The sequence below is a fragment of the Bubalus kerabau genome, chromosome 2 (assembly GCF_029407905.1).
Source record: "Bubalus kerabau isolate K-KA32 ecotype Philippines breed swamp buffalo chromosome 2, PCC_UOA_SB_1v2, whole genome shotgun sequence".
NCBI lineage: Eukaryota > Metazoa > Chordata > Mammalia > Artiodactyla > Bovidae > Bubalus > Bubalus kerabau.
In genome coordinates, this window is record NC_073625.1 from 155,698,158 (window position 1) to 155,712,273 (window position 14,116).

The window sequence follows — 14,116 nt, forward strand, 5'->3', positions numbered from 1 at the left end:
GTCCATCCATATAACAGCTTCCATGAGCACAGTCGGGGGATATCATTTTAAATCGTAGCGTTAAGTGGAGAGGAGGGGTACTTTTCTCCCAGCGAGCATGTTTTAAAATAGTCCACGATAAATGAAATTAGGTGGGGCACAAACTTAACATCGATTTTTTTTCAAACTCAAAGAGGAATTATTATGATCTTTTCAAAATTAGGAAATTAATTAGAATGCTTCTGGGATTCTAAAGAAGAGTTTCTTTAGTTCACTGTGGGAGGAGTCCCAGTGCAAAGAGTAAGGGAGAAGGGTGAGGGTCCTGAGACCTCAAAGAGGGAACGAAGTCAAACTGTCCTTGATCAAGGGCTAAAGAAACACTTTAAAATGGAATCTGTCAGGGAACAGCTGCTCGGAAAATGTGTTAAACCAACCAGCCAGTTCGAGCGAGGTTTGTCGGTAGAGCCGGCATGGTCTCCAGGACCCGAATAATGGGGTGACTCACAAACTCCCTGGGGCGGGGAGCTTGGTGAAGATCCAGGCTCAGCTCTGGCCGCGGACCGGGAAGCCCCTAAAAAGGAGCTGCACGAGCCTGAGAAATTGTAAAAGAACCTGACTCGGCAGGGTTGTGAAGCCAGGATGCCAGGCTACAAGGTTTCGGGTCGGCGTTGGAAAGAGCAGGCATATACGACTGGGGTCAGGGTCAGGATAAGAAAATGGGGTCCCGGGGTCCTGAGGCAGGGCAGGGCTTCCGGACAGCAATGCGGAGCCAAGCAGTTGCGCTGCACCCTGACGCCTGGCGAGGACGCAGGGTCGTATGCCAGGTCAGGATACCCTACTGACTTCTGGAGCAGCGCACTTGTCAGTTTCCTCTTGGCCACGCCCCGGCGGAATAAGTCCAGCTCCCCAGTGTATAAGTAAGTCGTGACACCAACGCAAAAATCCACGCCTAATTAAATTAATTAGGGATTGTCAATCCTGAATTAATGGCCAAGAGCGCAGGCGGCCGAGGTATCCGAAAAGCCGGACGGCCTGGGACTGCCTCTTCTTCCCACACCCTCCGGTCCCACTTCTCTGTCCTCATGCTCCAGCTCCAGCCATCCTGGACTCCAGCCTTAATCAATCTCAATCTCTTTTCTTTCTTTCTCTCTCTGTCTCTCTCTCTGTCTCTCTCTCTGTCTCTCTCTCTCTCCCTCTTCTCCCTCTCTCCCTATCACCCCCACCACCTCCCAACCCCCACTCCCCCACCCCCAGGTAGTGGCGCGGGAGCTTCCAGGGAAGGGGCTCCCTCCGAGTTGCGAGGGGAGGTAATTTACTCAGAACAAGGGGCCGCCTTTGCGAAGTATAAATAGTGAGACTTCAAGCGCTGCGTCGCTATCAGATCTGAACTCTCCGCAGGAAGAATTGTCAAAGATCTTAACACTGAACAAGCGCGCTCAGGCAGGGAAGCATCGGTTCCCATTTCCCTCCGGCGGCCCCCGCCCCTTCCCTCTTCCTCTTCTTCCTCCTCCACCTCCTCCTCTTCTTACTTCTTTTTCTCCTTCTACTTCTCCTCCTCTTTCTTCTTTCTTCTCTTCTTTTTCTTCTTCTTCCCCCCTCCTCCTCCCCCTCCCCCACCCCCTGCCCCATTGATGTGTTATTATTGGGGGGGCTGGAGCAGTAAAAAAAGAAGAAGGAAAAAAAAGAGCGGGGCTGCTCGGCTGGGAGAGGTTGAGCGCGGGGCTGACGGGCATCTCTGGCGATGGAAGAACTTACGGCGTTCGTCTCGAAGTCTTTTGACCAGAAAGTGAAGGAGAAGAAGGAGGCTATAACGTACCGGGAGGTGCTGGAGAGCGGGCCGCTGCGCGGGGCCAAGGAGCCGAGCGGCTGCTCGGAGCCGGGCCGCGACGACCGCAGCAGCCCGGCAGTCCGGGCGGCCGGCGGAGGCGGCGGCGGCGGAGGAGGCGGAGGCGCAGGAGGTGGAGGCGGAGGAGGAGCAGGCGGAGGAGCTGGAGGAGGAGGGCGGTCTCCCGTCCGGGAGCTGGACATGGGCGCCGCCGAGAGAAGCAGGGAGCCGGGCAGCCCGCGGCTCACCGAGGGTAACGGCCCGACCCCCGGCCGCGGTTCCCCTTCCCGCCTTCCCGACTCTCTCGGGCGGGAGAGGATCCCCAGGCCCGACGGGGGAGGAATAGGGGGGCGGACGCGGAGAGGGCCCTTGGACCCCAGCTTTGGAAGCCAGAGTGAGGACGGAGGGGTGGGAGTCCGGTGGTGTGCACGGTCGTGGGTGGGGTCCGAGTGTGTGTGTGGAGGAGGGGGAGCGTGTGGGGTTTGCGCGCGCCCTTCTCGGATGCTCCCGCTACTCTCATTACACCCAAATGCATTTTCACCAACCGGAGGATGGGCCCCGCCGGACGGCCGGCAGGCGGGTGGGGAAGTTCTGGGGACCAGGCTGCCGAAGTGGATGCTGGCCGTCACTGGGCCGGGCGGCGGGATTACAGTTAGCATATAGCGCCGAGTTTGCGGGAGTCCCTTTCCTAGGCCCGAGGGAAGAAAAAAAGAGGGAGAACGGGGAAAGAGATACGGAGACGGAGATTGATTGGGATTTCACCCTGGAGTCGTCCCGGGTTTCGCAGCTACCTCTAAGAACCACTACAACTCCGTGAAGACTGTGGATCCCTTAATCTTAGGGACCAAAACTTCCCATTTTCTTAGAGCTATGAAGGTAGAATGAGGCCAAGGCAGGCTGAGGTTCAGGCTGTGCGCTGTTTTCTTTCAGGAGATGCATTAGGCTCCTTTTTTGTTTGTTTGTTTTCCGATATTTATTGCGCGGCATCATCCAGTATTCTGGTTTTGTGGTGGGATAATCCTTTGGTGCCAGCAAAGTGTTTGGAAAAGGCTTTTTCTAAATGGTGGAGCATCCTGTACCAATTCAAAGGAGTTCAACAATAAAATTAATTTGGCACTTGGTGCCTGCAGTAACTGGTGAGCTGCCATATTTTTCCAATTAAGAAAATATGTGACATGCGTAGAATCACATATTTAAGCAAGCAATTAAGTTGTTTATAACAAAGTCTGTTCTTGTTTAGGCCAATAAGTGGAAATTTGGGGGCGAAATAGAGATTATATTAAGTCTATTAATCAACTGGAAATGTGGACATCTTTCTCTTTGAAGCCCCCAAAGTTTGAGGGGCTTCCACTGTGAGCATGAAATAAAGCCGTCTCACCACTTTGGCAGAATCTGAAGGGTGTGTTTTCATATTTAAATTTCATTACAATATAAATGGCAATATTTTCCTATTAACTTGACTTGAGTTTGTGCTATAATATAATCTATTGCTTCCTGGAGGAAGGACACATGTCCGCAAAACGAACTCTTGAGAAATAGATATGCGGGAAACGCTTAACTAGAATGCCAACCCAGGCTGAGTTCTAGTGGTCTTCTCCCAGACGGGGTACCAAGTAAACATGGAAAGTGGTGGCATGACTGTCAGTGCAGCCTCCCTGGCCTGAGTCCCAGGCTCCGGGCCCTGGGTACACCAGCAGGCCAGACCGCGACTTTAGAGTCAACCCGGGGCAAATGAAGTCTTGGGATTGTTGGTTTCCAAACTCAGGACAAATATTAATTTCTCTGCAGCCTGGCTCTTATAGAAATGATTTTTAACACTCATGCTGATCAGGATTCTGGGCTAGGGAGAACTGCAAACAGCCTCGATTATTCTAAACTCAGCTTTGGCACCTTAAAAACCCAAGTCTTCGACTCAGGCCCAGAGGATGAAGGTTCCAGAGGACCAATTACGTTGATACCAGCTCCCCTGATCAGTGCCCCTTGGCCTATATATATATAGCCACATCCTTCTGGTGTCCCTGTATGCTCACACTTCCAAAGCTCCTGTTTTTAAAGGGAGGAGAAGGAAGGGCAGGAAAGTGACAATGGATGTATGCGAACCTAGAGCAGAAAAATGCATATTTTATTAAACATCCGAGCTTCTGGATGCATGAAAAGCCTTTGCGCAACCAATAGAAACCGCGGATCGCGAATGTTCCGCTTGAACCTGTTGATCTCTGTGGGTTTAAGCGGTTAGGGTCGAGTCCGCCTTTCCAATGGGGAGGGAGAAGGAGTGAACAGAGGCAGCGGTCTGTTTCTCTGTTTCGTTGGCCTCCCGAAGCTGGTTTTCTGTCTCTCTCCTTCTGTTCGGGTGTGGGCAGCGAGCCCTCCAGGCCGCCAACATGGCGTGGGCGCCTCTGCTCTGGCGACTGGGATTCGGCAGCAGGGACAAGGACTGCCTGGCTGTCCAGGGGCCGTCCGCGGTATTTGGCTCGAGCCCTGCGTCTGTACATAGCGCCCAGGGAAGTAGCTCCCAGCGCAGTGCAGCACAGGGGTCTTGTCCTCCAGCTGTGACCCAGCAGCCCAATTGTTCCCAAATTAGACCAGCAAGTTTGAGAGAAGACGGGAGAGCCGGCAGCAGCCAGCGCTGGCTGAGAAGGGGTCCGCACTCCGGGAATGGCCGGTGTCAGAGCCCAGTCCGTGGCCTCGCCGCCCTCTTCTGCCGGGATCGCGTTCTGTGACCCACGGGGTGCGGCGCTTTTGATTTCTGTGCGTGTGTGGGAGAGAGTGAACGCAAGAGAGAGGGTGAGTGGAATTGGTTTGTGTTTGCGGGGGAGGGCAGGGGACTGTAGGGGTGAACAGTGAGAAGGTGAACTGGAGCCACAGTTGTGAAAGGGATTGGGTAGGTGAATGCCCACTTTGCCCGCGGGCAGCCACCCCAGTTGATCTTTTCGCATCTCCGGGATCCTCATCCTCTCAGCGGGGTGAGGGCCTGGACAGGAACTCCGGGAGGGGGCAGAAACCGCCATCCTTCTGGAGACAAATCTGCTCATGGTATTTGCTGTATTGTTTTTTGTCTGTGTGTGTTGTTGTGTGTGCGCGGGGACATATGCGTATGACCCTGTTCGTGGTACCCCCCTCCAGTGTCCCCGGAGCTGAAGGATCGCAAAGAGGATGCGAAGGGGATGGAGGACGAAGGCCAGACCAAAATCAAGCAGAGGCGAAGTCGGACCAATTTCACCCTGGAACAACTCAACGAGCTGGAAAGGCTTTTTGATGAGACTCACTACCCGGACGCCTTTATGCGTGAAGAACTGAGCCAACGGCTGGGGCTGTCCGAGGCCCGAGTGCAGGTATCCGGCTGTGAAGAGGTCGCGGGGAGCGGAGGAGGGGGAATGACTAGGGTTGGTCGCTTGAGGTACACACGATGAGCGTGCGGGTTCAAGTGTCTGGAGTGAGGTGAGAAGGGAAGAAAAGTCTTTGCTAGAGGTCTTATTTTCCAAAGTAGATCTTAGTCCTAAAGCCTTCCCGGGCTCCCCTTCACCCCATACCAACATATGTTCCCAGCAAAAGAAAGCTTTGCTGGGCTTGCTCCCAGGGTTTCTATAAACCACACCCCCCTCTCCTCACAATGCCTTTAATGTGGTTTAATCCTAATGGGCCTACTTTTATAAGCCTTAAAAAAAAATCCCACAGAAAGCGTTTTATCTTCTGGATGCTTTAAAAGTTACAACGAACATTTTGTTCACCCGAGTTGGGTTTCCTTGAGGGTCTGCTCTGGGATCTAGGTTTGCCAGGCGGATATGCCAATTAGGTTTATAGATGTACAGACTATAAAGAAAATTAGCAACTGTTAAGTGCAGAATTTTACAGTCTGCCCTTAGCAGTCGATCTCAAACTGTGTGTGAAATAGCGGAGAAAATAAACGCATTTGGTCACTCTTTCTTTGTTCTCTCACTTAACCAGGGAAGCAAATCTGAATCAGAAACTTGATTTTAAAACAACCAACATATCTTAATATTGACATTTCCAAAGTCTGATCCCAGCAAGTGCCACACTCAGTGAAGTTAGTATTGGAGCAGATTTTCTTTCCTGGTTGTGGGGGTGACTTTAATAGCAAAAGTAGGCTTTAGGAGCACTTAAGGGAAAAAAATTATATACATACATGCATACATATCCTTTTAGTTTTATGGAAAATGAATTTAAATGTTTCAGGTTTTATTTCCACTCAAATAATAAAATAGGAGAAAATGATGGTCATTATTTGTTTGAACACATGGAGCAGTTTTAGGCCTGAACATCTGCAGCTGTTACAAAGTATCACTGTAACAGATACTCCCTAGGTCTCTGGGCGCAGAGACCACCATCTGCAGCGAACTATGCAATTCTTATGGGGCTTCCCCGCATCTTGTAATAGGATCAGGACAAAAACAGAGCAGTCCCCTTAAAGGGGAAAAGTAATAATAGGCTGCCGTGGTCATCACAGCATCAACAGCAGAGCCTTCCTTTTTAAGCCTGTCCTACTTTGCTCTGTGTACTGAGATCTCTAGGGGCTTAGAAACCCCTTAAAGACATGATGATAATTATTACAGTTGTGAGCATTAGTATATCAGTTCCAACTCTTCTAGGGGAAAAAAGAGGCAAGAAGCCTCAGGCCATGTGAGGTACACAAAGAATGCCACCCTGGCATGAAATCTACCCTTCTATTACACTAAATGGCAGGAGAATTTTTGAAGATTTACATTGACTGTGACATTTGCTTTCAAAAACAAGGAAAAAGCTCTGAAGCAGTATTTTACTTTCATGTTTTTAAACATTAACTTGTGAATCAGTCAATATGCTGTATTATTGGAACATAATGCTGTGTTATTGGAGTATAAAAGCAAGCTTTGTTTGAATTTCTTAAAATCTGCCATACTGCTTCTAAAAGTTGGCAAGTTTACCTAAGAAGGTAGTATCTGGGAGAAGATATTATCCGGAATTACATGATTCATACCCCAGTCTCATTGCACAGAATGCTCTTTTTTCTTATAATAAATGAACTTTATTGCTGGTATTTATTTTTCTCATATTTTTATTTAAATTTTGATCAATGTACTGGATACTTCTGGATACTGTAACTGCACTCAGCAACTTTTTCTATAGAAGCAAATTAGATTATCATGATAATGGCATAATTATTCTGCTACCAGGTTACACTGTGCTGCTGGGAGGAAGAAAAAAATTCTAAACTTCTTTGTAGTGAGGCTTTTATAACACTAATTACCTCTTCCCCCACTCTTATCTCCCCACCCCCAAGGAAAAAAAAAAAAAACAGAGTCACTATTTGCTTTGGTGTTTGGTTTTTCTTGAAGATGAAGCTAATTAATATTACAGGCTCTTAATGAGCACATTTTTCTCAGGTCTTACTGGGCAAACATCTAAACCCATTATCACTTTAGTATCAGGTATCAGGGCGAGTTTTAGGCCTGGGGGACTCTAATTGTGGAAACATGAAAACAGAACTTGAGTAATTTATCAAGAAACAATATATCTTGCAAAAGTATAGGAAATTATTTTTGTCATTCATTTATGTTTTTAACTTTGGAAATTTAAGATTGTTGTATATAATTCAAAGCTTGCTTGCTGTATCTTCCATTCCTTGCCTAAAACACTACTCTTTCTTCATCATACTCCTGTAAATTAAAAAAAATTTTTTGAGTCATATAACCTAGATTTTATTTTTTTCCTCCAATTTTAGGTTTGGTTTCAAAATCGAAGAGCTAAATGTAGAAAGCAAGAAAATCAACTTCATAAAGGTATGCTTCTCAGACAAAGAACATTTGATACTCTAAATAAAAAGAGTATTAGGGAATACTGTTATTATGAAGACAAAAAAAAACCTTCTCAAAGATAACTGTGGTCCTTATTTAAAAATCTACCCTGAAGGCAGTTAATGAGAGTCCTAAAATTTGGGAGTAAATTACATTGATTTTAATTCTGGCAACAGTTTAGGAAGATACCAGTCCAGTTCCAAAGGAAATAGTTCTACCTTGGTACCATTTGAAACCTCGGGAAAAAGTGCTGAACGTGTTAACCTCACTTTATTTCGTTTTGTTCCCCATTTTCACAGGCGTCCTCATAGGAGCTGCCAGCCAATTTGAAGCTTGTAGAGTAGCACCCTACGTCAATGTAGGTGCTTTAAGGATGCCATTTCAGCAGGCAAGTACAGCCCAGTTTTAACCTGTTTTTAACTGTAAAAAGACCTGGATATTTGCTTGAACTGTTGAACATCCCCTTTCTCTGAGCTCTAATATGGGTGTACAGTTAGAAAATCAATTTTCAGATGATATAGTGGACACACTCCCATTTAAAAACCTATACAGTAATGGCACCCCACTCCAGTACTCCTGCCTGGAAAATCCCATGGATGGATGAGCCTGGTAGGCTGCAGTCCATGGGGTCACTGAGGGGCGGACAGGACTGAGCGACTTCACTTTCACTTTTCACTTAAATGCATTGGAGCAGGAAATGGCAACCCACTCCAGTGTTCTTGCCTGGAGAATCCAACGGACAGGGGAGCCTGTTGGGCTGCCGTCTGTGGGGTCACACAGAGTCGGACACGACTGAAGTGACTTAGCAGCAGCACAGTGTCAGAGGCCTATATGCTTAGTCCTTTCTGTCCTCATGGGAAACCAACAATGCCTGAGGGCAGCAACTGGTCCTTTAAAAATGCACTAAAGATTGCACTTGGGGAAAGGAAGGGAAAAGCCTTTTGATTAAGATTTTGTCAGATCCAATACAAAGGTTAGTCCTAAGGTATTTCTGAGGCAACTCTGTAAATATTTTTTGAGGTATTTTCTACCTCTTAGTCACATTAAATATCTCTGACCAAAGAAAATAAATAAATAAAATACTAGCCATTAAGACTTGATTTTTTTTCTTTTTTAAGCTGCAAACCTTCATCTCTAGTAGAGAGGAAAACATTGGTCTTCCCAGGGACACCTTGCCAATGCAAACCCTTTCTTGGCTGTAAAGAAACCTTTAAGACTACATTTTAAAAGTACAGCCTGCAGCAATAATTTAATCCTAGGATATCCCAGGGCTCTGAACTCCCCCATTCTCCAAGCCTAAGGGTGCAACCCATTCCCAACCAGTATCAGACATTCCCTACCCTTGGCCAGGGCCCTTGCTAGATAGGACTATGAAGTGATGAATTAACTCTCAGTTGCCAGTCCCTGGTCAGAAGAGTGTGACCTGAGTCACACCTGAATGTGCCCCATATATTGAGCATTAGAATTAGGGAGGTCTTAGCTCTCTTGGCACCACTGGATTCTAGTATCTTGATGCTAGGCATCTGAAGCAGGAGAGAATGACTGGAGAGGGGGAGGGGATCATAAGAGAAGACCCTTACTACTCAGAAGGTGATCTCTGAGTCTGCAGCATCAGTACCATCTGGGAGATTGTTAGAAAGCAAGATTCTCTGACCCTGACCTAGACCTTCTGAATCAGAATCTACAGTTTAACAAGATCCCAATGTAATTTTAATAGTAGTAAAGTTCAGGAGTACTAACAAGTGTGCCAGTTGTGATGAAGATGCAGTAACCTCTCTAAGTGACATTTTTAAAGTTTTGTAGTTTGCTTATTGGTACTTTACTAGTGGGTTAAGAGGTGTATGGCAGCACCAAGAGAGGAGGGTAAGGACACTCACCCATCATCTGTCCAATATACATTGTTATTTTGAGGGGAGTGAGGTATTAGCACAATAGCATTGTTGCCTTCTGACCAGCCCAGCTCCTAAGGGGGCGGCCACAATCACTGCAGATGGGAGTCACTGGGACTCAGGGGGATAAGCCACTCTGAGTGAGCTGCAGAATACTCAGGGGCACTGGAGTATCCCAGATTCAGTAACAAGCTGAGGTCAGCTAAACGTCCCTTTCCCGTCCCCTGCCCCAGCCTTCCCCGAGCTAAGCTGGACGCCGTTAATGCTCTGTTTCTATTCTGTTGTCACCCTAGGATAGTCATTGCAACGTGACGCCCTTGTCCTTTCAGGTTCAGGCGCAGCTGCAGCTGGACAGCGCCGTGGCGCACGCGCACCACCACCTGCACCCGCACCTGGCCGCGCACGCGCCCTACATGATGTTCCCGGCGCCGCCCTTCGGACTGCCGCTCGCCACGCTGGCCGCAGACTCAGCATCTGCCGCCTCCGTCGTGGCTGCAGCTGCTGCCGCCAAGACTACCAGCAAGAACTCCAGCATCGCGGATCTCAGACTGAAAGCCAAAAAGCACGCGGCCGCCCTGGGTCTGTGACTTCAACGCCAGCGCCAGGGTCGCGCGAGCAGCACGGCGCGCAGCCTGCATGCCCTCCGAGCCCCGCTGCTTCTCTGTTACCTGCCCCGGACCTCGGAATCCGAGCCTCTTTCTGCCCCGCCGATGGCCCCTTGCCCCCTTCTGCATCCCGGACTCGGAGGGCAGCACCCGGGATCCCAAGAAGGGCACCAGCTTCGTGGCTCCTGACCATTCACCTGTCTAGGGGCCTAGAATTTGGCTTTGTAGGGATGGGTTTGGGAAGTCTGAAGAGTGCTGGGACAGTGAAGTGTGGCTCACGGTAAAACTGCAACGATGGACTTTTGCGTAGAAATAAAAATCTTGTTAGTAAAAAATGAGGGGGAAACTGTAGAAAAGACAAACCAGAGAGAAAAAGAGAAAAGGGAACTTATTGCTATTCAGCAGAAGCTGAAATCGGAGAACCAAGGAATAAAAAAAAAAAAAATTTAAAGTATTTTGTACATTAAAAAATACGGAAAAATAACCGGGACAAATCTCGAGATAATTGGGCGGGAGTTACCAACTTAAAGTGTATTTTTTGTTGTTGTTGTTGTTGTTGTTTTTTAATGGGCTAAGAAGGCAAAACTGAAGGAAGAGGTATACTTATTTAAAGAATTAAGATGAAAAAAAGTACGCAGCTGGGAAGTTCACAGGTTTTGAAACTGACCTTTTTCTGCGAAGTTCACTTTAATACAAGAAATTTGATAAGAGAGGCGGGCCTCCTTTTACGTTGAATCAGATGCTTTGAGTTAAAAACCACCACGTATGGAAGAGCAAGAAGAGGGAAGACAGTATAAAAACAAGGAGATAAAAAAGTGATATTAATACAAAAATGATAACCACAATGATTTCTCTGAGAAATTGTTATGGCAGAACTGTCCAGACTGCTGACAGTAAAGTCCCGGTTTGCATGTTACTTGTATTCCATTGATGGTGTCTCCCCACCTCTCCCGCTTTACTCACTAGCACTTAACTGCATTTTCATTTTCGGTATGAAAAACAATACCCAAAGCATCTGAAAATTGATATATATTTCTAGCTATATATTTTTAGTCCCATCTTTAATCCTGGGGGGACAAAGAAAAAAGTTTGAAGGGCAAAAAAGTTACACTCTGATTGTCCCAAGACGACAGAGGCAAGTAGAAAATGTGGGGAAAAGAAAAGAGAAATATTAAAGTATAGCGCCTCACGTGGTGCCTGATACACAGTGGGCGGTCAGTGTTAGGTCCCCCTCTCCCCTTATTCTTGTATTCCCTCTTGCAGATTTCCTGAAGTGCTATTTGAGGACCGTGCTTTATTTCCCCCTCTCAGTCCCATCACACTCACTTTAAACACCCAGCTAGATACCGGCACTAAGTTTGTGTAAAATATGTTGATACACACGAGCAAAGTTTATTTTGGCTATAATGTGTGAACTAATGGTTGACTTTCAACATTTGCATTTTATCTCACAAAGGTGTATATTCAAATAATTTTTTTGTTTGTCTCAATTCATGTAGCTATTTAAACTGGGGTACCCTGGACTGAGCAATCTGTATCCCAATTCTTTAAAAAGTCTCCTTAGTTTTTTTTGTTTTTTTAATCCCTTCTAATTTACAAGAAAGAGGAAAAGCTCTTAGCTGAACTTTGGTATGCAGTTGAGCTTTGTAACTATTTGTTCTCCATGAAAACAAAATTATTTATATTTGCCATATTTTTTCTAGTGTATTAAGTTATTTTAAACAAAAGAAGATGCTGTTATTTCATGACGTGTTGTCGGTACAAAATGTTTTGGTCTCACCTCTGTTAAACCTTTTAAATAAGTGCCAAGTTATTAATTGAAGACACTTTGCGATCAATTGAATGAAAATAGTATTGTTTCATTTGATGGGGTTCGCGTCATCTTTACTCCTGTTGCTATTAAACTATCCAGGATAGTCTTTCCTTCTACCTTTTTGATGACTATGTATCTCTCTTGACTATACCAGCTTGGAAAAGAGCTTGCCTCTGCTCCTACGTGGCAATCAAGGGGCGGTGAGAATGATGACTCTCGTGGCTCTATGTAGCGCTGAGCGAAAATCCCCCTCTCCTGCCCCATTTTATCCACCCAATGAAGAAAACGGATTGATTTTACACTAAATCAATAAAGGAACCGTACTATGTAAAATAACACAGAATAGAATAATCTCCTTCCCTAAAACGGACTCTTGTTCTTCATTTTGCTGCACTTTCACCCTTTAAGTTCATTTAGGGAACATTTTGGGAAGGAAGGAAAGCGTGGTCACGGGGTGCGAAATCCACCTGGGTTAATTGTTACAAAACACTCAGTCCCACGTCGCCGACCCTCCCCCGGAGTCGGTGGCGGTCTGGAAGTAGGATAAGAGCCGCGAAGCGGGGCAGGGGCGGCGGGGAGGGCGGGTCCCACGCCTCCCACTTCAGTTTAGCTCTTTGGCCCAAATAGAGTCTTCGTTCGTTAAATTTATGAAAAGGTAGCAGCTAGGATCGTATTTAGAAAAAGCCGGGTTCTAGCCGTTTGTAGGGTACCGAGGAGCCCTCATCCGTCCCCTCTCCCAGAAGAAATCTCACCTACTTAAGCCCGGAGGCATTGCCTATTTGGAGGTAGATAGGGACCGTGAAGACCAGGGAGAGGACCTTCTCTTCCCTTCTCACTCGGGCTCTTGGGATAAGGGACACCCTTCAACAAAATTGAGGGTTTCCCGTGTGTCCCCTGGGGCCCCCTCTTGGGGATGGAGGACGCATAGAGGAGGAGGTCCTCCCTGCGACAAAGCCCCCCGCCCTCGGGTGGTGCTCCTGCCGCCCGCCCCCAGCCCTCTCCCGGGTTGAGCTCGCACTCAAAGCTGTTACTCTGCGTAGACGTGGGTGATAATGTTTATCTTTTAGCCTTCAAAGACCACTGAACAGGACTTCGGCCGTATTCAGCGCTCAGGCCTTGTGGGTCTTCTACTTGACAAGCGTCCCTAGTTTTCATAATAAACATCTGCTTGGGGGCGGGGTGAGCTTTGAAGCCGCCGCGCCGCCAGCCCGGGCTGGTGGCCTCCGGCGAGCTCCCGTCGGCTCCGGAGTCCAGGGTCCAAACGGGCAGGCTCCACACTCCAACCCTAATCCAGCCACCGACGCGGGCTCGGACGCTTCCCGAGGCACCCCGAGGGAGGTCGGAGGTCACGGGAGAACTTGGGGCCAGGGGTTGGCGGTCCCATCCGGTCCCATCCGGGGCCTGGCCGATCCCTACAGCTGAGCTCCGGGAGCCTGAGGTCAAAGGAGGCGCTGCGTCCGGGCCCAGGCCGGCGCGGCGCCCGGCACCAGCGAAGGAGCGCGGCAGCGGGGCCTAAGTCGGCTGGAACGTTTCGGGCCGCCGGCGCCGGGTGGGCTTGGTGCCGAGCCCGCAGGATTGGGTCCTCGAGGGAGCGCGGCTGGCCGAGGAGCCCGCGGACGCAGCCCGGGTGGACGAGAAAAAGGAAGGTCAAAGTTTCTCTGCCCCGTCGGCGGTGCCCGAGCCTGGCGCGGCCTGTGGGACCTGCGTCAGGGTCGCCGGCGGCGTCCTCCCGCTCCTCTAGCGTCCGCTCTCCCGAGACTCAACGGGTACTGAGGCCACCTTTACTTTCCCGTCGGGGTTGGTCCCTCGGGAGTCCAGCTTCTTACTGGGGCTCACGCAGAGCCCGCTTTGCGGAGCGCCGCGTCCCAAACGCCTGAATGTGTGAACCCCGAGTTCCCAACCCCGTGTTTCCAGGCCACTCTGAGAAGGGGTTCGAAGAAAGCTTCACTATAAAGTATGCCCAATGTGTGTCGTTTTGGTCCAAACTCAATAATAATCGTAATAAATAATTAAAATTTCCCGCAATTGTCCCCCAGATCTTAAGGATGTGCAAAGATTTCTCAAGCTATAAAATCCCTGATTAAGGAAAACTGAATTAAAAGAGCTTACTCAAAACATCATTAGTGTTAAAGACCCTATAATAAAGGAGGCCTAGTGAGATCCGAGGCCTTAGCTTGAAGCTGAACTGATAAATATCTATTTTGAGTTTTTCC

The 14,116-nt window shown here is 48.2% G+C and overlaps 1 protein-coding gene across 3 annotated transcripts; it reads left to right on the top strand.

Annotated features, from left to right (window-relative positions):
• Positions 1–1,611: 1,611 nt before the first annotated feature.
• Positions 1,612–11,939, top strand: SHOX2 (SHOX homeobox 2). 3 transcript variants are annotated; one of them, XM_055569244.1, is made up of 6 exons: positions 1,612–2,057; positions 2,681–2,761; positions 4,928–5,136; positions 7,524–7,581; positions 7,896–7,984; positions 9,779–11,939. In XM_055569244.1, exons 1-6 carry the CDS (start codon positions 1,721–1,723, stop codon positions 10,070–10,072), a joined length of 1,068 nt encoding a protein of 355 aa, XP_055425219.1. In that variant the 5' UTR covers positions 1,612–1,720; the 3' UTR covers positions 10,073–11,939. The 3 variants fall into 3 exon arrangements, with proteins under 3 accessions (XP_055425219.1, XP_055425217.1, XP_055425218.1); XM_055569242.1 differs by lacking the exon at positions 2,681–2,761; XM_055569243.1 differs by lacking the exon at positions 2,681–2,761 and having other exon boundaries at positions 9,815–11,939.
• Positions 11,940–14,116: the final 2,177 nt, after the last annotated feature.